Raw genomic sequence first — 27,196 nt, forward strand, 5'->3', positions numbered from 1 at the left:
TTATATGTGAAGAATTAGAAAGCAATATTTAGATTAAAAAGTTTTAAAAAGTAAACTGATAACAAGCTTTTTAAAATTCATGCTATACCTTCATATTACAGAGCTCATTTGAGCTTTCCTCCACCAGTTACCACTGTCAAAATATACAGCAGTACTTAATAAGACAAGACTAGACTTAACTATTGACTTTCATAATGAAACATGAAGATAAAAATGAGGCTCGGTGTAATTTATAAGAGAGAAAATGATGTACTAAAAGCAAGACACTAAATCAATTTTAAACACCAAACACAATTTATGTCTGACTTTAAAACTCATCCTCAAAACATTAATCTAGACAAAGGCCAGAAACTGAATGAGGCATAATTTGTGAAACTGATACCTTTCATCACAACCTCTAGCTGAAAAGGTCATTAGATATATTATATCTAAGTGAGCAGCTTATCCCTGCTTCATTACTGATAATTAAGGCAAGTAATATTTTCTTGACAGTAATGTGTCCAGTAAGAGATATCGTCTAGTTTGCATAAACCAGACATTAATTACCAGAATAGTATCAGAGATAAAAAAAATTAAGTACCTGTGTAACATCATTTCATTATTTTTTCTTCATTTCCTTAAAGAATTAGCAGGCTCAGAAACATAATGAGCGTATTAAGAAATCCATTTCCAAGCATTTATTCAAATCCTTAATACACATTACGCAAATGTATTTTTTGTATATACATAAACAGAAATGAAGGCACTTTAGAATGCAAACATTATTTGAATATTTTGTAATCTTGCTTTACTAGAGCAAAATTTGTGGGTGAAGCACAGTGATTAAATGGCAGGTTTGTGTTTGGACTTCATTTCAAATATTAAGACCTTCATATAGAAAAACTCACAAATGACTCCAAGACCTCTGTCCTGCTTCACCCTATTTGCATTACCATCTGTAGGAATGATGTTCTGGTAGAGGAGGATCTCTTTCTCATAGACAGTTGCACCTATGTGGGCTGATACCATAGCAGGTGTCAGCCTGCCACAAATTTCTGAGGTGATTAAGAAAATTGCCACATAAAGAAAGCATATTAACTTAGGAGATATTTGCCCTTTCCAAGGCAAAGATCAAGCACTGGTGGTGATGCTTGTGAAACAGTTGTGCAAATTGCCTGCAGTTCATGACAATACATGGAGTTGCTAATGGTCTTTGTTGACATGAGCCCACCCAATGGAGCAGTCACAACACTGTGCATGCACAGAGAGCCATAAAGCTTTGCCTCTATAAATGGCTGCTACAGTCTCTCACGTGATCCAGTTTCTGCATACAGATTAATTAAAAGTCAAACAGAGACGTAACTAAGGTAGGTGACATATTTAAAGAGAAAATGCTGCTATTTCAACCTCAAACAAAAGTATTGGCTCTCTCGCTGAGAACAGGCTGTTATTAATTTATTTAATACTGGTTAACTGTCTTGTGACAGGAATCAAAGCAGAACTTTCCACAGCAGATGACCAGGATATTTATTTTGCCTTTTCTTTTGGATAAATACATAGGTGTGGCCTGGTTACCTGCTGTATGGGAAACTGTTAATCACAGCCTGAACCTCTGATTAACCATCTGAGGCAAGTGTCGGGTCAGTTGCGGAAGCACAGGTGAAGGTAACTCAGCTGTGCTCCTGGAAGGGGTGGAGCTTGACTCCACCTCTCCTAGATCCCATTTAAGGGCTGACCACCACTAAGGCAGCATCTTTCTCTGGAGATTGTTCCTTTGTGGATTTTGGGTGACAAGCTTCAACTTTTTCTCTCTGGTCCGAAGGCTTCAGAATTGGTGAGTTTTTCCTATAGATAATCTCTGGCTATTTATTTACCACCATTTTTGTTCTATTCCAACTGTACATTACTATTCTTGCATTACTGCAAATGTACTTCTGCAAGCTTGAGTATGCAAGGTATTAGACACAACAAAGAATGGCTATTTAACAGCATTAGTTGTAAGGGCTTTCTAGTTCTCGCTTGCTAGGAAGAGTGCAGCATGTCATACCAGTAAGCTTAGCTAGATAGCTAGAGTTCAGGATTGCAGGTAATGGCTACGTAGATCTACTTGTGCAGACTCTTACTTGTGTCTACTAGTTTCTTTGGCTCTTAAAAACTGTCTGGTGTCAATGAAAAGACCAAGGTGGGAAGTTTTAGGGAATGGCATGTGAAGCTAAATCAGCTTTGCATTTTAATAATCTGATTTTACATAAAGCAAGTTGACTGTACTTGCAGTCAACACTAAATTAGTGACACAAATAGGTACTTCTGTAACACTCATGCCACATGATACTTTTGCTTGACTAAATTGAACTTGTTTAGAGTCACACTAAAATAGTGATAGTCTCTTATTAAAGTTTACCTCTAACATTTAGATAAAACCCCAGACAACTGTCATATGTCAAAGACTGAAGTGACTGCAGAAGTAAATACACTATTTTAACACTCCAGTAATGGAAAAATTCCTCATTTTTTTTCTTGTTTCTGGGCCAGAACAAGTGATAAGTGATGCCAATCATTGTCACCTCATGGACAAAACTAATTAGTTGTTTGTTTTTTTTTTTATTTCACATATACTGAATGCAAACCTGAAGATGTTCTTGATCAGCCTCCAAAAACTCTCCAAAATAGAAGCTACATTTATTATGTGAAAATAGTTCTGCTGAGTTAGTGACATGCAAAACACTTCTCACTGATGTCAGTAGGGTTACGGAATATCAAGTATGCTGCTGCAGATGGCTATTTATTTATAAATAATAGCTGTATTTCATAATGAATTATTCATATGTTGTATAATATCAACAAAAATAACTTGCATGTATCTCCTGAAACGTTTGTTGTTTTCATTGCTGTTACAAATAATGACTTTACATATCTGCTTTCACTCCGTATTTTGATTATAAGATGATCTGAGTAAAAACGTAGTAACCTTCTGTGCCACATTTGTAGAATCAGTATGCTTTAACAGATCACGAAAGCCATCACTCATAGTTTCTCCACAATTGCTTCAGCAAGTGCATCTTTGGGATGTGGGTATAAAATACCTATGTTTCTGCCATGAAAGCAGAAGCACAAAGCAAAGCCATGTCCACATTTAGTTTATGATTTTGTGTACCTCTACATGAAGAGGATGCAGGCCACATGTATGTTTTAGAAATGTGGCTTTTATATGAATTTCACTGGATTTCAATTGACCCATCCTAACTAAATTTTATATAGTCAGCTATGAGATGTGGTTTAGTAGCTCTGAGATCTGGTTTAGTGGTTTATTGTAGCTGTGGTAATGGCACGTCCTTAACAACCTTGTGCTTCTATGATAACAGACACTGAGATAACAAAACAAGCATCAGTCACTTTGATTTAAATATCAGGTCCTTAATAAACTTCTAGTCAAAAACTGACCCCAGAAAAGCTGTGAAGATGGAAGATGGTGTTCTTTAAAAAATGAGTAATCATCTTGTTATAATGTATACAGGCAGTTTAATTTGGTAATTCTGATAGTTTGCTCAATGTGATCATATCATGTAATTCTACCACAGCAACTTGCTCATTTTATTAATATTTTATTGTTCTCACTTTTCATCTATTTTTGATTTGGTAACTGTGACAGCAGTTACATATGATATGTTATTTTTCTAAGAGTAGGAGTAATAGGTATAATGGGATATATATATATACCATTATATATATATAAAATCAAATAAGACAAGTAATTTCAGAAGCCTTGAGACTCTTGAGATGTATTAAAGATGTAAACTTATACTGGCAAATCCTCACAAGAAATCTGCTTTCCACAGCCTGCCTCAGTTTAAGAGGGGAAGTTAGCATTCATTGCCTGAAATGCTACCACTACATCTTCAGCTTCTTCAAAACTGGATTCAGAAAGGACAAAATATAAGTTCATTGTATTTGTAAGCTGGAAAAAAACCCCTCACAAATTCAGTCACAGCTGTCAGTTCTAAAACTAAATGTGCAGGTACATAATTACTTCACTGTTACATTAGAGTGGACAATCGATTAAACTCTTCTGGATCACTGTACAGTGGATGGTTAAACAAGAGATGGGATCAGACTTAGTTTTAGAAATCAAATTCTAAGAGATGCACAACACTTCTCTCTTGGCACTGCTCACTTATATTAAGTGAAATGTTAAGCTTAAGGTGTGTTTTTTGAACACTAGGGAAAGGTTTACAGACTCCTTGAGGATGTTTATAGTGGGTTTCTTCTGACAGTATGAGTATGACTGTGTACTCATGTTTCCACACCTTCCCCTGTGACAGATACAGAGGAGGAAAGGGACCGATACAATCCAGACAGCTTTTCAGCAGTTTTAGGGCATGTACTTGAAAACTGTTTTTATTTTAGGTTTTGACAAATGGAAAAATCATGTTTAAAATTCTGACATCAAAACCTACAATTTCATGCTTCATGTACACAACATCCCTTTAGATGTAAACACCATTTAAAAACAATTTCTCCCTTAAGTTCAGTGCTAGATGGTTTTTTTTCATATTAATTGTGGATTGAGGATTCGTTTCTATTATTTGCAGAAAGTGTTTAAAAAAAGACCACTTTTTTAACATAAAATCATGGCTACTGCTTAAGCTTAGTTGACTACTTTTCTACAGCAGTCTGTACGGCTGTGCAGTATCTTAATGCTCATGTGGAACAGCTGCCCTCACACAATGGGCTGCAGACGTTTTTACTGTCCTAATAATCCACATATTAAAGAGTCCCTAAATACTCATTGATGCGACAGACCATAACAACTCCCTTGGAGCTGTTACAGTTTATCAGGTCAGTGATCTGCATACTGAGGATTCCCCAAGTACTCATTGACAGGTAGCTTCTCATATACACTTGTACTAAATAGTAATTGCATCAAAGGAACTGTTAAATCCCAGTTGCAAGAACAAATTAATTTAAAACCACTGAGACAGCGCTTTCGTTTTTCTAAAGATGTGACAAATCTAGACAAATCTACTAGACAAACCAAGACATCTGAGCGGAACAACTGTTCTCAAATATTACAGCTGTATGGCGTTGTGGTTACAAATACCACATGTCCTGCTTTTAGTGAATTACCATCACTGCCTTTCTGCTAGGCAATAGTGACTAACCTGTTAGAAAAAGACTGAATTTAAAACTTGTTATAAAGTTAGTCATGTTAATTGAAGCCTTGAAATGGTTATGCCTCACATCCTCATTTTCTGTATTTAGAGTTGCTATCTTTCCTCATATCGTAACCATATATCGCTGAACCATGATTACTTTTTCTTTCTCTTTCACACCTTAGCAAGAGTTTAGCCTTGCCTTATCTGATCCCATTAATCTTCTGATTTTTTCTTTCACTACACTTGTGCTCTATAGATAGAAGGCAAACTCATACACATCACTGAAAGAAGCTTCTGCACCTAACAGGATACGGACTGACTTATTTGCTTCCACTCACTGCATCATCATGCACACACACAAAAGATTCTAACCCTGAACAACTTTCTGGCTTCATTTTAGTCTCAGATGAAGGCAAGCAGGGAAGCATCAACAGAGACTAGTCAGGAGAACAAATGACCACATGGACACTACCTACAGTCAAAACATACCTCCTCCAAAGAGAGTAATCCAGAAGAGCAGGCTGATTCTCAGTGTGAGATTAGAATACCTTGGACTCTATGTCCATGATATGATAATGCCTTCCTCTACCAGTTAGTATAGGGGTTGGCAATTCCAGTAATCACTGGAATTCTATAGTGCCAAGTCTGATATTCCTACACAGTTTTCTCCACTGGTCTCTCAGTACTTTGAGTATTATTTATAGCCCGATCAAGAAACAAATCAGTTACGTTTCATTTTCATGTTTCTTGGTTTTTATGACTCATTTATGTTCCAGCTAGCAGGACATGTGGATCTCACTGACATTAGTTGTCGTGTGTTTCTAAAAACACTCTTCATGACAATCATGTTTTTAAACCACAAAAGGCTTCAATCAAATTTACATTAACAGTCAGGGTAGTCACAACATTCTTGCACATAACTCACCAAGTGGAAGCTGACAGACAAGCCAAGGAACTGAAACAAGAGGCAGAAGAAAACAGGTATCCAAAAACCATTAACAGATCCACAGCTTTCCTAATCCTAGCTATGACAATGGACGCCAGAAGATATAGTAAGAGGTAGTATGGTAACTCCTAATACTATAATGCTTGTACTTAGACACTGCTAACTCTGTTTGTATGATACTTTTATGAAAGAAGTTGTCACAAATTAAGATGAAAACAACTATTCCTCCCTTAGAACACTCTTAGTACGCAAATTTGCTCCTCAGACCATGTAGTTTACCCTTCCCTCATCAATACCTGAACTGTTTCTCTGCAGTCTTGATCTTTAAAGTCTTAATATATCCAGGCTGGATTTAGACTGGATATAAGAAGGAACTTTTTTTCTCAGAGTGGTCAGGCACTTGAGTAGCTTGCCCAGGTAGCTGGTGGAGCTGCCATCTCTGGCAGTGTTCAAGAAGTGTCTGGATAGGGAGCTAGGAGATATGGTTTAGGGGTTTTCTGTAGGTATGATAAAGGGAGGATGGTTGGACTAGATGATCTTATAGGTCCTTTCCAACCTTGTGATTCTATGTGTCAGGCATATTCTAAACGCTATTGCAAAGATTGTTTTCCTAGTGTGGCCTTTTGGTCAGGGATACCACCTTCCCTCTGTTTATCTATTATCCTAATTTCTACTATGGATCAAATATAAACATCTTGATTTTAAAGGACCTTGCAGTTTAACATCACTTTAGATACCACCTCTTAGATAGCAATACTTTGCTTTTGTTTGTTTTTGTTTGGGATGATCTTATGAAAACTCACAAAAGTATCTCGTTATACTCTTTCAATAATATGTTAAAAATTTCCTCTTCTATGAAAACCTCTTCTTTCATTGAACTTACATGCTGAGCTAATTCAAGACTTAGGCTATGCTGATGAAATCCTAACACAGGAAGTTACGGACTTTTGCCTCTGCTTAAGAAGATAATACTGACAGTATTAGTCTGAACAGCTCTCGCAGTCTCATCCTAATAGAGCTGTAAAATGCTATTCTTGCTGTAGCCAAAGGATTAGAAGCAGGTTCAGAGTGTGTGTGCTGCAGGGGTTGGTAAAGATTTAGATGGCAGCATTACAGAAAAAATGACTGAAGGGTCCTGAGAGGATGTTGGGGAGGGACACAGTCTCAGGAAAATCAACTTTTACAAGAGAGGGAGAGAGTTCCATCCCCAAAGCATGGGAAACCCCACAGCTTTCGCGTCTTCACCTAAAACAGGCTCATCTTCTCCAATATTCAGCTTTGTCCTTGACAAGTTTCAGTTACCCCAGAGTTCTCTGCTAACTTCCTGCAGCCCTTTTGCTTCTCTCCAGTCTCAAGTCTTTACCTGTAGTGTGAGCTGACAAAGGAAGAAAAGGTAGTACAAACATTGCAGAAGGGATGAAAAATGAGCAGTCATTAATCTGCTGAAGGTATCGATAAACAGACATTAAAAACCAACAACAAAAGACACCAGTGGTGTTTATAATGGCAATAACAATAATTTGACACTTTTGCCCCGTGAAGGGTCTTCAGGGAAGTATATCTGAACTCTCAAAAGAAACACTCTGAAGTAAATACTTGTAAAATGTAATAAGACTTAAACATAATATAAAGATGAGATAGCAAAATCAAACCAGCAGAATTATAAATGAAAGAAGTGGAATGAAACATAAGGAGCTTGTACAGCAAGACAGTAAGAGATAGTGGTAGCCTAGGCTGTTGTTTTTCTGTATTTAATATGCTGACTAGATCAGGAGAAGCAAAGAATAAAAAGTAATTTCTTTTATTTCTTTTCCCTTCCTATAGTTAGCTAGATTTGCATCACAACATATTTCACATAGAAATTTCAGCATCAGACTACAAACCTATTTAAGCTAACCAAGGATGACAAATGGTAGAACAGAAGCTGCTGCCAGTTAGAACAGTAGAAATCTGATGTCCATTTAAGGTATGGGACCATGGAGACTCTCTTAGCCTTAACCATCAGACCAGAAGACAGACAGTTCTAGTTTTGATGACAGACTTCTGATAATAACTGAACCTGCTTCCCTTTACAAAGTGATATATTGTCTTACTCAGTCAGGCAGTCCATAGCCCTTAACCCATTTGATGAAGCTTTCCAGCCCTGGTCCAGCAGGTACAGCATTTACTAGACACCTCCAAACTTGCAGTGTCTCAGCCCAAAGGTCGCTGCTTCTCATCAAATAATGTTACATAGTACCCCTGTCTGGCTGACATAGAGATAAGAATGAAATTCTATGCAAACGTTTCCTGCTGCTCTGACTTCTAGGCTACTACCCAGGAATTTTGTTCTCTGAGAACCAAAGCTGATGTGGAATTTGTGTGCAATTATCTGTCTGTCAGTTTGTGTTCTCCACTCTGGCGCAGAAACACAGCTTAGCATAAGCAACCTGGCTGAAGAAACTGAAAAAGCCTTCAAGTGAAGGTACTGGACATGTGTATCACCAGCTGAACTTTTCAAGGAGTTGCTGCTTTTAGAATGAGGGTGGGCTTGGCAGCTTTTTATGTTTAAGGTCCCTAAACATTATTGCACATGGAGAATTTGTAACAACAGAAAGACAAAATGAACTGAACAAGTAATGGTGATGGTATCCATAACCCATCCCTTTCATATTATGCACAACAAGAGTTGATGGCACTGAGTAGGCCTGCCTCCAAAAAATGCTAAAACAAAAAAAAAGAAGAAAAGGTGAAAGATATATATTAAAAAAAAAAAAAGGGGGGGGGGGGGAAATGGTCCGTAGATTTCTGTCAAGAGGAAGAGAGGCATTTTGATAAAGCACTCAAATCAGTAGCCCTGTATCAATATAAGTGGTTGGATTGATATGTTTTTCTGTTCTTTGTGATGGAAGTAAGTCTTTGAATATTCATGAGGAACAGGCTTCAGTCTGTGCAAAAAGCTTTTTTCTGTCTTTGTCTTCATGGGCTCTGGGAGGAAGCAAAGACATCTAAGGATAAGCCTAGAATATTTAATGTTATGTGGAACTTTCATCAATTGTGGAGCTGAATGAAACAATTCATCAAACAGTAGTTTTGCAACCAGAGATTGCATTTCTTTTGGCAAATCAACACCAACAAGTTACAAGGACTTCGATGTTGCTAAGGAATTCAGAAAATAGTGGCAGTGCCCGCAGCATCTGACGCAGCTTGAAGCTCTGGATGTCAGTTGAACTTCCATCCTGAGGCCAGAGAATCCTCCTTTGAGTCCCTTTGAAATAAGACTGACTATCTGGTTTGCTTTTGTTAATGAGTTCATATTCATAGCAAGCCAAGAAAGCTTGGTTGCTAATCAAGTGTAGCAGTAAAGAAGTGAAAGCATTAATCCAGCTGCTAAAGGCATTCCAATTTCTGGAGTCTTTGTTCAAAGTGCAACATTAGTTGGATTTTCCTATCATGACTCCTACAATGCTTCATCAAAGCATTATGAAGGTAGACAGAGGAATTCAGTGTCACCTGTAGGAACCAACTTTTTCTTTGAATCATTTGGCAGCAATGTGTCTCTGAGGTTGATATCAGAACCTTTAAGCTCTGGCTAGCTTTGCTTTTGCCTTGTCTCAAAAATGATGGCACGGAAGAAGAATGGCTCCAGTGCTGTTAAGGTGAAGGTATGACAGAGAGGGAAACTAATTTTCATGCCAGATGCTTCAGTGTTCTTACTTTTGGAGAGACCACAGGGAAAATAATTGGTTTAACTCATCAAGGCCTTCTGAAACTACTTTGGAAACACTTGATGAATTCAATCAAATTCCTTGCCACCCAGAAAGATGTCTCTCTCTTGAGAGAACAGATATCTATGTTCTTTTTTTCCCACACAATTAAAAAATTAGTATGTTTGACACAGTAGAGCCATTTAATGTGTTGTCTGTTTGGGCAGTTGCTCTTTTGGGGAAAAAAACTGAAAAGAATATCATCCGAATTCTTTGGGTCAACTTTGCAGACACTGAAGTATCTCTGTCTTAGCTGAAGTTGTAGTGCAACCCACCGAGAAGAAGGCATCTGCACATAGCAGCGGGGTCGGAACTAGATGGCTTTAAAGGTCTCATGGCAAACAAGGTCTTCTACTATTATTTTACTTTCAGATGATCTTATTTTTCCTGATATGTTATGTCTTTTAAAGGCAAACCAATGGGATGCTCATGCACCTTTCTATTGATTCCATTTGCACAAGCTCAAACAGGGGCTGCTCAGTCTCACAGATGGCAGTTTCTGCAGTACAGATTTGTGTGAGTTTTTTTGGCTAAATTTTTTTGTACTATACTTTAGTCAATGGAAAGTTTTACTTAATACTTTTCTAACACCTGTCACATCTCAGGAACAGCAATTACATGTGGCTGATGAAGTATTTCTTGAAAGATGGATAATACGTAAAGTTTCGTCAACATGGCAGAGAGAATTACATAGTCTCTTCTATAAAAATTATTATTTTTTTAAGTGGAAGTTTAAAATCTATTCTATTTCCAGTTCCTGAAAGCAATAATTTCATTTCAAGTGGATTTTAAAATTGTGCTTCTGTAATACAAAGGCATTGTAATGATCTCTTCATGCTGCTACAATAACAAAGCTGTTATGAATCACCACAGTGCGTGTAGATATGGAAATTGATGGGGAAGCCTTCCTTGAATTACAGACTAGATTTGCATCAATTTTATCTGCTGTTTATGATGTTTTTGTGTCTTGAAGAATTCTTCAAGACAGTAGCTTCACTGCTGTCACAACTGCTATAGTTACTTAAGATGTATGAATATCCATAGGGCCTAGCAATCCCAAATCTATTGCAGAAGGATCAGAGCCAGATTATGATAAGCAAGTTTACTACTCACCTTTATGCTTAAGAACACACAAAAATGTTCAGGTAATACTTAATTTGAAGTTGAGAAACGTACGTTTACTGGTCTTGCAAGTAACAAATTCATCCTAATTGAAGTCTGCCTACAAGGATCACCTTCACACATGAATCTGTGATCCCTGCTATTTGTTGCACTGTGATACATTAAAAGCAACCCTCATAGTTGGCAGTGAAACAAATCTATTTGGATTGTGAATTTCCTCAGCATACAATTTCTCAAAAGAGGAAACATGTTTTAAAGATATTTTTAAATCATAAAATGCCATGCACAAAGAACGGTCAGGTCAGGCAGGTGTTATGATCCAGCTCAGGCACTACTGACTTTACTTCCAGTGGGAAGGCGCATTGATACCTCTCCATTTATGAGTGCCACACTGTGTGCTACATTAGAATGCACAAACACTTAAAGACAATGTCAGACAAGGTTTAAATGCCTGAATTATAAATGTGTTTAAGTGTATCACTGAAGCAACAAGAAGATACATAGAATTTTTTTTTAACTAAAATTACTTTTTTTTTTTTTGGTCTATAAATACGCAGTGCTATCTAATGATCTTATTTATATAAATATTGAGAAATTACTTGGAGAAAACTACAAATAACCAAACTTTTATCTTTATTCATCAATATGCAATGTTCAATGACTAACATAAATGCATGTAAGCACGTTTAGAGGTCCTAAAGTCAGAACTAGTTGGCAATAGGGGCATTGCTGTGTATGTGTGGATGAGTATAAAATTTAAGTATATAAAACTAACAAGATTAATATATAAGTTGTAGCTTTTTTAAAAAATTTCAAAAACATATTTATTTCTCTCATTTTAGGTAGCTTCTCCTTTTCTTTACAATGTATACCTTACTCAAATACCTATTACGATATACAAAATAGCTGTACTACACGCTCTTGTTTAATGAACTTCGTAAAACTGCAAGACCTACCTAAATGATAGGGAAGTACCACATGACAAGAAATCATGCTTGAAATGCTACCAAATATTCAGTCATCTCAAAACTCAGATCTAAGATAAATCTAAGGCTTTTACCAGCATGTATCAGGACAATATGACCTATTTGCTAAAGAAACTGGTGCAGGTAACAGTTACAAAGTATTTTGATCACTTCAATGCAGAGGTTTATTAAAAATCTTTGTGTTAAGACTGTTAGGGAATATGGTCCACAAACTAAGTCCTGAAAGTACAGATGGGTAAGTTATCATGTATTTAACATTGTGATACTTCATTTGAGCAATCTGTTGGCATTTTTTTCTTTTTTTGGTAACTATTTCTTCTGATGTGAACAAGGACTATCATTTATGCTCATATCGGAGAAAGGTAATAAAGGCAAGTAATAGTGTAATGCTCTTAGGGCACAGGAAAGAATACACAAGAAAATCTCAAATCCAGTGTAAGGATTGAATAAGTGATTTTTTAAGAATTCATAGTTACTTCCCAAAGGGAAAAAAAGAGTTCTGGAATTGTGTAGAGACAGAATAGCTACTGCAAAGAACATCAGCATACTGAGACAATATGATGCAAACAGCTGTGGTTATGTTTTGGTGTTCTGCTTGGGCTACCAGCCCAATAATTGGCAATACTGCTTCTTGCATGCATGAAGACTTGTTTAGAGATAGCTCCATCCACACAGTGCGCAGTGTTGGCCACACACACGCACACAAAGAAAAACGATTGAGAACAAAATCGATTATAATGAACATTGACGGTAGGACAAAAATTAAGGATATATTTAGTGCACTGCCACTGTAACAAGTACGGTGAATGTGGCTGGGTGGCTAAGCTATTCTTCCTTACTTTCAGATCAGCTGGTTAGTAAGAATAATGATTTATGTATGCAACAGGGTCCTGATTCTTCTGGACATGTAGTCTGTAAATAGTACAGAATGCATGATACCAACGTTACTTAGCTTCCTCCTTCCAGCTAAGATCAATGCAAATACTATACTCAGCTGCCAAGCATTTGAAAAAGATTACTGATGCAGCTTGAACCTAATCAGCTGAATGAAAGAGCTAGAAAAAATGCATTTCTGTTTTAAGAAAGGAGAGAAGCATGACTTGATGTGTCAGAATCAGGCTGATAGTCACGCCTTTATGAGAAAACCAATGATATTCCCCTTTTCAGCAGCAGCAATGGACTGTGCTTATTTAAAAGGACAATTTGACCGCAGATCTTTATGCTTCTGTTGAAAGACACAAATACGGCAAAACATGCTGTTACAGAAAGCAGTGGGAAACTGATACGTGTTCCAGAATGCAATTCTTCAGTATTTTCCATTTGGATTATCAAAACAGTGCATCTTTTAACTCAATACACTGGAACTGTAACAGAAAACTGCAAAGAGATGATCCGCCCCCCCGCCCCCCCTCCTAAAGGAAATTTTATAATACTAACTATTCCATAACTTTGTATTTAAATGAAGTAATTAGATCTGATTAAACGAATCATAAACATTACCAATGAAAAGTAGCATCACTGATGACATACACTATTACTTAAATGATTACTATAAAAGTAAGCTTAGACGAAAAGGACAACCATTATAAATAATCAGCAAGCTTTCTTACTCTGAAGACAATTTGAGTAATCTTAGCCAGAAATAAAAGGTCTGTTTTGTCTGATCATATTCACACAGACAGCTATTCAAACCAGTAAGTATACACAATGTGAATAAATCTGTAAACTGGAAAATAATTAAAAGGTTTTTTATGTGGCATAGCGCATTTTGCTTTGTCATTCCTTCTTAATTTCTGTATTAACAAAATGCTCCAAGCAGGTGTAAGCTTTGGTAAAGGTCAGCACAGAAAGAGACATCTTGTTTGCTATTTGACTAGCGCGTGGTCTATTAATAGTGTTATGTTCTAACAAACAAAACATGACGCTTTAAATACCTCTTGAATTTTTAATCTCCTATACATTCAATATTGCATCGGTTAAGCCTAGTGAAGGAGTTTAACAGTCGTAATGAATTAAAAACCAGAAAATCACAAAAATAAAGTGTTTTGGTTAGGAGATAGCAGCAGCTATGTAACTGAAAACAAGGAAGTTGAAGCAAAAAAATAAATCTCTCTGCCTATACATGCTCTGCTAAAAGTCTCTTGACACAAATAAAAGGATCCTCCCCAACATATGGAAGAGCTGCTATGCCCTTCCGGGGATGGTCTGTAGCTATGTTCACCTCAGGCACGCCAAGGAGAGGTGAATTGTCAAATGTAATTTCAATCATTGGGTGGTTTGGTTGAGGCAGATTAGTTGTACGCAATCATGATAGATAGTTTATCCCAGCCCCAAACTGCCGCTTGGGAAATCTTGCACGCAAACGAACAGAAACTCAGTCATTATTAGTGTCAAGAAGGTATACAGAGGCAAAATTTGGTTGGCAGCCAGGCAAGATGAATCAAGGCGAAAAAGTGACCAATTGCATGTTCAAAATGGAAATTGATAGGCATGTTGTAGTTTGGAAAGATTTTAAACACCAGAAAAAGTCATGCATTATTAATTATTCAGAGATAAATATTTAAAACGTCTTTCTCTACGGAGAAATACATTTTTTTTAAGTCAATATAAATTACTTGTGTAGTGTCCTAATTTTACAGCTCTATCCCAGAAGTTGCCCTGTGATATTTTAGAGCACGTCTTATTACATAATGTTAAATAATCCTTTCAGTAAAAGTATTGCATGTCAAAAAATCGTTCTCCAAATAAGCATTTTTAAGACAAAGAAAAGGTACATTTGTGTTGTTGAATTGTTTCTAAGCAAAGTACCCTCCAGAACTCCTCCTAGCAGAGTGCAATGCTAATGCTTATCACCTTTACCTTTACAAAGGTATCTAAATATTTAATGGGCAAAACAGTGAAATCCACCTGTGTGAGCAATCGCAAGTCTTGGCTCTTTAATAAACAGCAAAAAATTGCTAAAAGAGAATGTCCTCAAGTTTCATTGCCTGAAGTGATATGCTCTGACAAATCTAACAGCTCTTTCTGTGTCATTCCTAATGCACTTGTCACTCAGTATTATCCATCCTCATTAATGACAATGGGAAAGTTTATCTTGGGAACACGTTTTAAATCATCCACTCTTTACAATGGGACCATGAAATCTCTTACAAAACATGAGGCGGGAACAACTCTGACAACAAAACCCCTTCCTGGCAGCTTTACTCCTAATTCCTGTTCAAGGAATAATGTGTTTATCATACAGCCATACAGAACAATATATTAGATGAAACTTGAAACAAGAATAGCTGGTTTGATTTTTTCAAGATAGGAAGTATTTTTACAATATTTTTATTATGCTGAAAACACTAAGTCTCTTAGGAATACAATTCTGTGTGGCGTCACATTTGCTCTTTTAGGACAAAAAAACACCCTTTAAAATCATCCTGGGTTATACATCAGCTAAACACTTTATATTAATCATGATGTTTCTCAATCAAAATCTGAACTCTGACTGAGTACTGGCTTTGTACAAGTTCTGCTACATCTGTAAAAATTTCTACCACAGGTCTACATTGCACCTATAAAAACACTTCAGTTATGCCCAGTTTTCTCCCAGAAATGCTCTTTTTGACTATCAGTTCTGAAAACTTATCAACCCCTGTGGCCGTCCTAATGAAATGCATGTACAACATATGGAATGCAGCTTTCCACTTTACTTTGGGTGCTCTAATGTAAAAAATGCAACATCAAGTGCTTCTCTCTTGCATTAAGAAACAACACAACCTTCCATAATATCAGTAGTGAGCATAACTTACTTCCAAGTAGATCTTCTCCTAGTTTGCCTTTCAAGAAATGCTGGATCAATTCAATTGGTAGCAATATAAAAATTTTCAAGATACAAACTCCAGAAACCAAATATAGCAAGAAACAAATGTTGCAATAAAGCAACCCAGACATGCATATTTCAGTGAACATAGGGAATTCTTAAGCTGAGAGTGCAGAATAGTGTCACAGAGGATACACATACACACTATAGAGGATGTAGGTGAGAGGCAAAAAGACTGGAGGAGTAGAAGAGCTCAGCTCATGCCATGTGTGTAATTTTTAGATCAGACTATACAGGAAAATGTGCTTTCAGTAGAAGGGTATATAGGTAATCCACTGACAAAATCCTTTCAGTGCAGTCCTTCTACCTTTAAGCATGACCCTATGGACACAGCAAAAATTGTCCTTTTTAGGTTTAGGGGTGTCTGAGAAATCTGAATATAATTCTTGTGGCTTTTTCAAAGCCAGAATATCCTGTTAAGATCGGGAAAAAGACAACACTGACCAAAGCCCACCACAAAACTGTGGCTTTAAACATAACTGATAAGAAATAAAATACCTCATCAGTCAATATACAAAGGAAACCTAAAAAGAACAAAAGCTACGTAGATGCAAATGAAAATAATGTTAATCAATAAAACAAAAATAAAGATTAGCCTAACTACATTCAATAGTGATCCTCAATTACAAAATGCCTCTTCACTTGGGCAAAACCTAAATTCCATTTAACCAGTAAGCTGTTCAAAGCATCAGGAATCTCCTGCTAGTTACTTTCTGGTATATCTGCACGTATTCAATATTTATGCTGTCTTTCTCTCTATCCATTTTTAAAGAGAATTAAAGGAGTAGCTAAACCTCTGCCAATAAGATGACAGGAAGGCTATTTTTAGTCTGGATGATGTAGACTGAACACAAACAGCCCATGGCTATGGCACTGTTGAGGATCAGATCTAAACACAAATATTACATCTTCTTCTTATTAATCCCTTATTTTAAACGGTAGCAAGAATTACACATTACTCGTTCGTGTCTCTTAATAACACTCATCCTGGAAGCAGCACCATTGTTCCTTATATTACAGCAGCCATAACTCACATAGCTCCTCTCATTACTCTCTGGTAGCAAAAGGTTTTTGAAAGGGCATTTGAGGCAGCAGGAAAACCTGCAATTCACACAGAATTACAAAGTCTTATACCAAGAGGTGAGAAGGACTGGTTAAGAAGCGTAAGTTCTTACTTGAGGAGCTTCAGACTGCAGACCTGAGTCTATAACTGTGGTGATTATCAGTTAAGGAGCACATTACTAAAAACCTAATAATTAGAGAAGAAATGCAACCAACAGATAACAAACACCACCTAATAAAAGAGATGAAAATAAAAACCTGTGTTTATTTTATACTTCGCACACTGTGTCAAGACAGGTGAAGGATATGCCTGGTTTCAGGAGAAAGCCTTACTTGGCCTGATCATGAGTGCAGACTGCTACTGCACCCTGGCTAATTTTTCCTCTTGTTCATCTAATTGTTTGTTGGCTTGCAAATAAAAGCAAGAATACACATCCAAAAATCAGTCTGTTGGAACACTGTAGGCCTTGACTAAGAGCACAGGAGTGCAGCTGCTGTGGTTATGCCTGTTGGGCAATCACAGCTCTTAGCCAATGGCAAGGCAAAGCATCATGCAGCTATTCAAGCACATCACATGTATTTAAAAATATATATATGTAATTAAGGCCCTATCTCAAAAGCCCACATATATTTCAGGTATCTGATGGAGACTTACCAGGCACCTCAAGATTCGGCTCAAGCTGCCTATGTCAAGCTTTCCTGCACAAGTCTCTTTCAGAAGAAGTGAATGCAAAGATGATTAGCAAGGCTTACTGAAGATCTTAACAATCTAATACTAAGCAATTAGGTTATTTTAAGAATAACAAGCACAACAGACAAATCCAAACATTTACTCTGAGGGAGGTAATGCTGAGAATCAGTGCTGAGCTTCTCATAAGACTGGAAATGCTAACCCTTAAGCAACTATTTTTCAAACTTGAAATTAAAACCATTCAGAAATTGTTTGATTAAGCTTGTTACTGGTCACAGCAAATATTTTAGTCCATTTCTCTCTTTTCCCTCAAAATGATGTTTTAACACTTTCCAAGTTTCAGATGAGGCTGTCTTATAGTTTCCTTGTTTACTGAGTCCCTTATCTGTATAGGAAGATAAATCAATAATACCACACAGTCCTGAAAGAAGAAGACACAAATGGTTGCCCAACTCTTTTGATGCAGATCCATGAAATAATCTTATTCTCATTTTTTAAGTAACAGTTCTGGACTCCTGCATCAATACATTTCAGTGAGGTCCATGTATGACACAGGTCTTTGACTGGGAAAATGTGACTTTCATTTTTATTGTCCTGCATGTAAATATACACATAGAATCCAGATATATTTTACTATGTAGCATCAAGATTGAATCCCTTATTGTTTGTAAAGTGAGAGTACCATGCAATTATGAAATATCATATTTTTATTCAAATTTGGTGGCATTTTACAGAACATACAATGAAAGTAGCATTCAGTTCCTGCTGAGAACTACTATGCGCGCTTAACTCTTTTTGCTTTTTAAATAGTCATCATCAATATCTTTCCAATATATCCACAGACCTTAAAGAAGCACTATTTTCATGTGTAATGTAGGTACCTCTTTTTCTTTTTACCCCTGGATAGCAGATGTGTATAGGAAACTGTTGATCACAGCCTGAACCTCTGATTAACCATCTGAGTCAAGTGTCGGGTCAGCTGTGGGAGCACAGGTGAAGGTAATTCCGTTGTGCTCCTGGAAGGGGTGGAGTTTGACTCTAGCTCTCCTAGATCCCATTTAAGGGCTGACCACCACTAAGGTAGCATTACTTTCTGGAGGTTGCTCCTTTGTGGTGTTCAGGTGACAGGCCTCAACATTTTCTATCTGGACTGAAGGCATCAGAGTTGGTGAGTTTTTTCTTATTGATTATCTCTGGCTACCTATTGACCACCATTCTTGTACTATTCCAACTGTATATTACTATTCTTGCATTATTCCACTATACATTGGGCAAAAATAGAACATAGAATTGTAAGTAAGAGCATTTGATCTTTGCCAACCAACAAGAAGCATCTCTTCAGCCTACCTTTCTTCTAGTGCTAAGAAACTGGGAATATGTCAACTACTTCAGTTGTCTGGCAAGTACAAGATAAATTGACCCATTTATTTACAAACTGAACAAGGCCAATCCATTTCATGCTGCAGTGCTGACCCTTAACACAGATACTGTGAATGAGCAGTCCATTACAATATGTACAAGTGACCTTTAATTGCGTTAATGGCTTAGTTGCATGTTCTTCCACTGCGACAACACAATTATGGAATAAATATTTCTAAACAACATAATTATTTAAATGCAAACATATATGAGCTTAGTCTACTGGCAAGGAACTGCAGATGTATTATGATTTAAATGTTGAAGTTCTGAAATATTGAATGAAACCTTCATGTTACACTTGTATAATGTCAAACAACCCATAAAACAAACATAGTTCATGAAATAAAAAGGTCAGGATAGTACAGATCTTCATCTGCAGCCTAAAAGTTAATGGTACCTTCCTGTATTCATCTTCAGAACATATAGAGAAATCTATATAATTTAGAATTACACAGTAAAAAGCTGCTGATTTCAAACTAAACTTCTTCACATATTCGCAAGCCATTAGTGTTCTGAGTTTTCCATATATTGTATAGAACATATTGATTTCAGTTCTATGTACCACTAGAATTCAGAGGTTTTCTTCTCTTTATGTAGGAACACTCCAAGTACTGTTTTACCTCAAGTTATTATAATTCAAAAATAATCTCCCAAAACTTTATCTAAATTGTACTGTCACAATTTTAAACACGTTTATTTATTCAAAATTGTTTGAAAGAATGTAATACATTTTTGACAGGCAGTCTTTTACAATATTGAAATCAAATCCTTGATTTCATCAAACCCTTCATATTCTGTGCCTTATTCCTGGAAGGCTCATGCCAAAATGATTTAGTTTGATTTTCTTTAACAATGGTAGGTTGGCTTGACAGCATCTGACAAAACAATTCAGTGAAGTACACCATACCAGGTAGAGAGAACCTGAACTGGCTACTAGATGAAATAATGTAGAATAGAGCTTGGAATTATGACAGAATTAGTTTCATGGGGAAGTAATTTCAGGTACTATTAATTTTATATCTTTAAGTATTACTAAATTTAGCTTAAGAAAATGCTGTGGTATTGTATTTGCTATATTTTGACTTTTGTTTGAACATGCCTAAAGTAACGTCTTCATTAACACCATGGGAAAAATGGTCAGGAAAATACAATACAAAAATGATCTGACTAGCATAAATTTAATTTGAATGTTAAGATGTTTTACCCCTCTCAAGTTTAGTTTGACATGCAGAGTTCCCTAAATGTGTGTTCCTGAGCTGAAGTGAAACATCCAATAGAGGTTTGCAAGATATGACATTTCTGTTCCATGAAAGCTTAGGAAAAAGAGAAGTTCTCTGTGTTATCCCCAGAGGTAGCCATGTTATCAAATATATGGTGATGAGAGGCCCTGAAGGGTTTTATTATGTAGTGAATTAAAAAAATTCACTTTCTGTAACACTTCAGAATAGTTTGGTCTTGCTCTTAGCCAGGAATTACCTTCAAGGTTTCATCCATGCCACAGGCACTGGCAGCCAGGCAGGTACCACTCTGAGCTTACAAGGCCCTAACATGAGGTCAAGACTTATAATGTCATCAGTGCATGACTGTAAGGTACAAAGAGTTGTTTTTATGGAGATCCCAATATCACAGCATAAATCATGTAGTATACATTAGCTTCGGTGTTACATTATATGGACTTTATCCCAGTGAACACAAATTAATTTCCATATTTTACTGACTATATAACTGCTACATAGCATCTTAAGTTTCTATTAAACTCAAGTTTTACCTTATGACATCCTTTTAATTAAAATATTGCCTAAAATAGTTGATTGATAAGATGACCAGGATTAGGGAGAGACACTAACAAAGGCTGCTTCAAGTAAGATCTTCCTGGAAGATCCCTAAAAAAGTGATGCCACTAGGATGACAGCGGACTTTTAATTCTGCTTGTTGATATGGGATGTGTGTGCGTGTATTAAAAATATGATGATCCGATATGTACTGGTGATAGTACAGGACAGCAGCTCCCTAATAATCCCATACCAATATGCCCACACTTGCCCTTGTTGTGTTTAATGAATAACTGTAGAATGTTACAGGCAGCACAGTTTGCTCTTCAGTGCATCACAAAATCAGAACCAAGCTCGTGCTTTGCCAATACCACACTGAAGCACTGCAGATATCACTTCTGACCTGGGCTTATCAATCTCCTTTGGCAAGGAGTGTATAGCAGTGGCTAACCATGCTTCTAATTCTCTAATAGGAAGTTTTTCACAGTGTAGTCGATGCCATATAAAAAATGGAAGATACATACAAGACCTTTCCTGATTTTACTTGTCAAATCTACCACCTTAAAGGAAAAGAGTTTTAAGCCTTCTTTCAAATGCTTCCGCTGGACGTATAACATGTACATAACTATCTGGAGTTACAGCTAAATCTCGCTCACTCATTTTCTTATAGTACTTCTAATGATAGGTGAATAGAGAACATTATTACAGTGCCTTTGGAATCATACAATTATTTTTAATTATATAAAGATTCTGTTGCTGTTTTCTGTGCTGAGGTTTCCTTCCGAAGACGTATCCTTTTACTCTGACAACTAACTCTAGGCTAAATGCACTGCAGTCAGGGTGCTCCACAGTGCCATGTTGCATCTGCCTACCACTGAGAAACTACAGCCTGGCTGCCATAGAAGCCCTTTACTGCTGACTTTCTTCCTTTCCTCTTAGGAAACATCCCTCTGAGAAGAATATTCTGAACTCATGAATTATATTCTTGAAACTTACTTATTTTTGTCATGTGCCTCTTGTGAATTTTTCATATTGAATAGAAATGGAAATTTCACAGCAGCTGTAATAATTGTTAGATGAATGATATGCAGCTTATAAGAAAAAGCTTATTTTTTCTCCACTATTAACAATTGACTGCTGCCTGAAGATTGAAAAATTCAGCAGTAAAGCAAATCTCAGGAATTATTCAAAACAACTGTTTATTTTGCACCCATTTGTCAGAATTTTTCGACAATTTTAATCACAAAATTCTGGAGCTTTATGTTGACCAGACAGTAAGGAAGGGAGTTAATCAAATATGAATCTTCTCCAACTGTCTTGTCAAACCAGGTAATGATGTCCTGCCAGCCAAACTCAGAGGGAACATGTGAAACAAATACAAAAGTAAACAGGCCTTAAGCTGCCCAAGGGAAAGTCAGCAAGATGGCAATTTCAATCATTTGGAATAATACTAAAGCAGCCTTAGGCTTTTCTCAGAATGGAAACATGTCACTGTTACTGCAATATTTCAACGAATCAGAAGGCAAAAGAAAGGAACACTTATGTAATCACAGCCGTGGAACAGCACTTTAACTAAACATTTAGGTGGAAAATAATTAAGAGGAAATTCCCTTTTTGTGAGCGACTGTACCTAAATAATAATGACAAAGAATGTTTCCTTAGACATTCTAGGAGTGAAAAAATCAGAGGCAGATTCCTTTGGTTTTAATACAAGGAGGCTTTGGTACAACAATGAAAGAAGTTCTAGCAAATGAAATGGTGAGAATAATGCTTCTACAAAATGTATCCAGTGTTGCTAAAAGTCACACCCTGAGCAACAAAAAGAAGCAAAAAGAACTTCAGGAACAATTCTGGAAAGTTTCATTGAGATGAATGGGTTGTCATATCATTTAACTGAGAAATCAAAAAATATTTCAAATATTTGGAGAACTTACCTAATCAGTAAACTTTCAGTATGTGTCTAGTCATGTAGCCATCTTTTAGTCAATCATCAGAAAATCAAAGGCAAATTGGCATGACTCAACCCAAACTTTAATACCGCATGATTGTGTCGTGTAAGCTTGTTTTGTGCGAGGGCTGCTGTGGTTTTAGCAGAGAGATTAACGACCGGACCTAAGCTGGCCTCCAAACCTTGCCCTGCTGATGCCTCAAGCCCTTTGAAGTCTGACCATCATACCTGGCAAAACAACAGTGGGAACTAGGCTGGTGTCAGATCTAATCAAGTTTCCTGCCTCAGCATAGCTAACTACGGGGTACACTAATTGGCCCAATTGCGGATTATACCTTTTGCTACAGATTCAAGACAATAATTTAGTCAAATGATGGTTTTTATCTCCTTCTAATTAAGATTCCAAAGTGGGAAGAAATAGGATTAGACAGGCTAACTTCAAAATTGTGTCCTTTAAAGAGGTATGCACATAAGATTGGTCGCTGATAATATCTCATATACTAATATATAGCTATTAACTAACATGAAGATTTGGGAAATCTGGGCTCAGCTACTGCACCTTTTACTATAAGGACTTAAGTGCACCTGGGAAAGGTCTCCCTCATAATCTGAAAAATGAAAACAAACACTCATAACTATCCAGAAGGTGAAAAAATCCCCACCCTTTACAATACACCTCAATCAATCTCACTGTGATGAAGATGCAAGAAAAAAGATTGAAACAGTTAAATGATCCTGCAGGCTATAATGAGGTAAAGCCCCTCCCACAAAAATGAAGTCTAATAAAACAGATCTGACGTTTAAAGTTTGTTACTGATGAGGGCCAAACTGGTGATCCAGACATGAGAAAATCCATGCCCCGTGCCCTCATTATAAACTGTAAAATAAGATAGTTGTGTTGACAAAAACTTGTTGGAAAATTTTTGCTATTACTCAGAAGTCACATATTTCAAACTTTTCTGGTGCAATTTCTTCTTAAAGAAGCATCTGAAGTAAAGGTCAATGTTATAACCCAAACTGGGTATGTAACTAAGCGGTTACTTTCCAAAAACCGCTATGTACTCAAACTATATTTTAAACTTGTGTTTAAGCTATGAAAGAAGTCATAAACTTGGATGCACTTTATATAAACCATACTTGTGCGTGCAATGCAGACTGTTGTGCTGTTTCATGCTTTTACCCACCAGAACAAAACTGACTGCTGACTCATCACATTCTAACTGCAGAACCTAGTTTTAAAAGACTGTATTCACATCCCTTCTTAATTCAATTTTCCCTTGCTCCCATTTTCTAATGGACTTCATTGCTCCACTCAGACACACTGCAGTCTGCCTCTCCTAATATAAAGAAGAAAAACTTTTGGAGTAATGAAATGTGGGCAGGATCTCACGAGTTCATAAAAGGACCAGTTTGCATCAGTTTAACTTCTAGAAAAGAGATCTCTAACAAAATCTGAAAAGGGCTGCAGCTGAGCAATGAAGAGAGAAATTACTGAAGTGGGTCATGTACACGTCTGGGGCAACAGGTTGTTCCAAGAGTTCCACTGCAGCCGTTCCCAGCAGCTCTGTCCCATGGCTAATTACATTCCTTTTACGGAGCCTCCTGCTTAGTTCCCCTCCACACTTTCCCCCTTTCAAATTACATTATGAATTAGAACCACACACAGAAAATATATATTCTTAGTCAGGATTCAAAGTAGAAGGAGTCTAAATATTCTAATTTATAGCTCCCCTAACTGTGTTCCTGCATTGCCTGATGACATCGTGTGCTTCTCTGCGCTTCTAAAAGCAGTAAAAACATTTGTATTTTAAAACCAATTGCATACTATTAAAGTTTCTGCTTGTTACATACTGCTCTAGAGCAGTTGTTAAAATGGCTTAATACCTCACGACGCCTGGCTGCATTAACAGCATTCTCTGGAAAATGAGAAAAGTTACAAATGAATGGCTTTGGGGAAAAAAGCCTTCCTTCATGCTTTTGCCTCTAAGTGGCTTTTGAAGAGGATACCTCTACTTGGGAAACTTCTGGCACGCATGCAGAGATGACCTGCTTGAAGAAGTGGCTGCCTGATTAACTATTAACTACTCTCAATAGGATTAGATAATTAAAGACATTGATGACCATTAATTAGGAGGAGGGAACCTTAATTTGTCACTTGATAGGGCCCTTTCAATGATTTATAGGTTAGGGCTACTTGCAATTGTGAAGGGGAGGGGGCAGTGAAGAGAGGGAACCCTCAAGTTACCTTATCAAGTGGCCAGCTAAAAAGGGCAGAGGGTCAAATAAGGGCCAAAGTGGTCACTTAAGGGTGAAGTCCCAAACACCAAAGCAGTGCCAAGCCACATTGACCATCATTTGGTGATGGAGTAAAAAATATGCTAATTTATTGGTGGCAATTCTCTCTTTTTATGGTTTCAAGCAGTTAAGACAAGTGGCCTGCTTAAGAGCTTTTCATTTGAAAAGAGATTAAACAAAATGGTTTGTCAGGGATGCTTGGCTGTTTTATGTCTTTGTTAAAAAAAAATTTGCCCAGACTGTACCGATGACTATCACATCACCCCAAAAGCCATCTCCCATCTCTAGGCATTACTTGGTTAATAAATACATCAGCTCTAATTGCTTAATAGCGCCGTGTTCATTTGCTCTTTAGCAAGATTAAAATGAAATACATCTTTTGTATTACTGCCTTCTATCAGGACTGTCTGCATAAAGGTCACGGAAAAAAGTTTAAATTTAGTAGGAAATTTACTTAAGGACATTAGTGTAAATGATACTGTGTTTAAAATGACATAAAAGAGCGAAAGGTGATTTCAGTAATGCAAAGAAAATGGTTTCTGAATACTGATAAGGACACTTATCCCTCATACCACACACAATTTTAGGCAGCATTATACATTAAAATCCCTCTACCGGGGTAATAACATGTAGCTACTTTCCCACCCACTAACAGAAGTAAGAGCAAGTCATTAACATTTAATTAAATATGCTCCTGACATCCTTAGAAACATGTCACGCTTTGTTATTGAAGGTTGTGGCCTACTTTCTATGTACATTTTAAACCAAAATAAACTATTTATAACGGACCGATTTAGTGCAGCAAACGAGACATCTTTAATTAGAAGGCATACTACAGTGTTTTATAAAACCGCTCGGAAAAGCAAAAACGGAACGAAATGAATGTACAACATCCAATGCATATTTCATGCATTTCACAAAACGAAACATAAGAGACGGGATTAGCTCCACCTTTTGGGTTCTAAATAGTGAAACAAAACCGCTTCTCTTACCTCGACGGTGAACTGCTTCCTTTTTAATCTAAAAGCAAGGTCCTTCGTGTCTGACACATCACAGATCAAGCTATTAAGCCGAGGAATCTGATGCACATGAAGCAAACCTTGTGGAAAGAAAAAGTAAAGGAGGGGAAAAAAAATAAGAAAATGCTGTCATCCAGATGCATAAATTAGAGAGTCTTACAGCAGAATCCTGTATATTTACACACACTCATCCTCCCCTTTTTAAACTGGAGCTTACTACCAGGAGCAATGAAGCAAACGGTGCGATTATACTCAAGTAATCAAGCAGAATAAGATAAACAGAAATCCTTGTGCGAGGAAAACTAATTGCACTTTGGTACAGAAGTACAGATGTAAAGAGGGATCTTAATACTTGTCAAAACTACAGCCGGTTTGTGTGTGATTTTCTCTTGTATTTACAGTAAGCAAATATGGCTATCACCTTGCATGCTGCCCACGGCACCACTGAGTGATCTTTATTTTATTAAATGCACCAGTAAGCAGCCAGCAAAACAAGGCTTATGGGTTACTGATAACCGCTCAGGCTCTAATGAGCGGTGCTGCGCCTTCAAAAAGGCTGAGGAAAAGTTTCTGGAAAACACCGATTTCGAGCACCCTGTGCATGAATTTTAACCCCTCCGCCATCTGCACAGAAATCCATTTTCCATGCACAAGGGGTTGAGCTGGCCGCTCAGATGTTTTCACCAGCACTAGGTACACTGCAAGCTCTGCATTCTGTCACTCGCTGCTCAAGCTGATGTTTTCTGACAAGGACGCTGGATGCTTTTTGTGCAGCCTAATATAGTTTCTGAACAACCTAAGGGTGATTTTCTACATCTGAAAACCAGGAAAATTCTACAGGGCTTCTCGATTACTGGCCTATATTTGCTATTCATAAAGCCAGTGTCAAAATGGAAATACTGAACATTTACAAAAGGCATCTCGCCTGAAAACGGCAGCGCTGAGAGAGAAAACCCCAAACATTAAAGCCCTTATTTAACGGAAGGCAAGTATTTTTCAGGGTCTTATTTCTTTCTTTAAAGGGAGAACTGGGAAAGAAAGCTCCTAAAATTGAAATACTGTCAAAAGCCGATTGCTTATAGGGTACTAAAAGCAAAGTCTAAATGTTGTTACAAAAATATTTTGTAATAATTGGCTTCCATACATTTAAGCCTAAGCCATAAGTAGACCCCTGCCTCCAATCTGATAGT

The 27,196-nt window shown here is 37.0% G+C and overlaps 1 protein-coding gene across 1 annotated transcript in view; it reads right to left on the reverse strand.

Annotated features, from left to right (window-relative positions):
* The window catches only part of ELP4 (elongator acetyltransferase complex subunit 4), a 118,372-nt gene that overhangs the window by 39,110 nt on the left and 52,066 nt on the right, over nt 1-27,196 (reverse strand). The window contains exon 9 of the mRNA XM_015863490.2: nt 25,980-26,086. Within this exon, the coding sequence (XP_015718976.1) occupies nt 25,980-26,086 (107 nt within the window). The remainder of the gene's footprint in view (nt 1-25,979; nt 26,087-27,196) is intronic.

Source organism: Coturnix japonica, chromosome 5 (genome assembly GCF_001577835.2).
Source record: "Coturnix japonica isolate 7356 chromosome 5, Coturnix japonica 2.1, whole genome shotgun sequence".
Classification (NCBI taxonomy): Eukaryota; Metazoa; Chordata; class Aves; order Galliformes; family Phasianidae; genus Coturnix; species Coturnix japonica.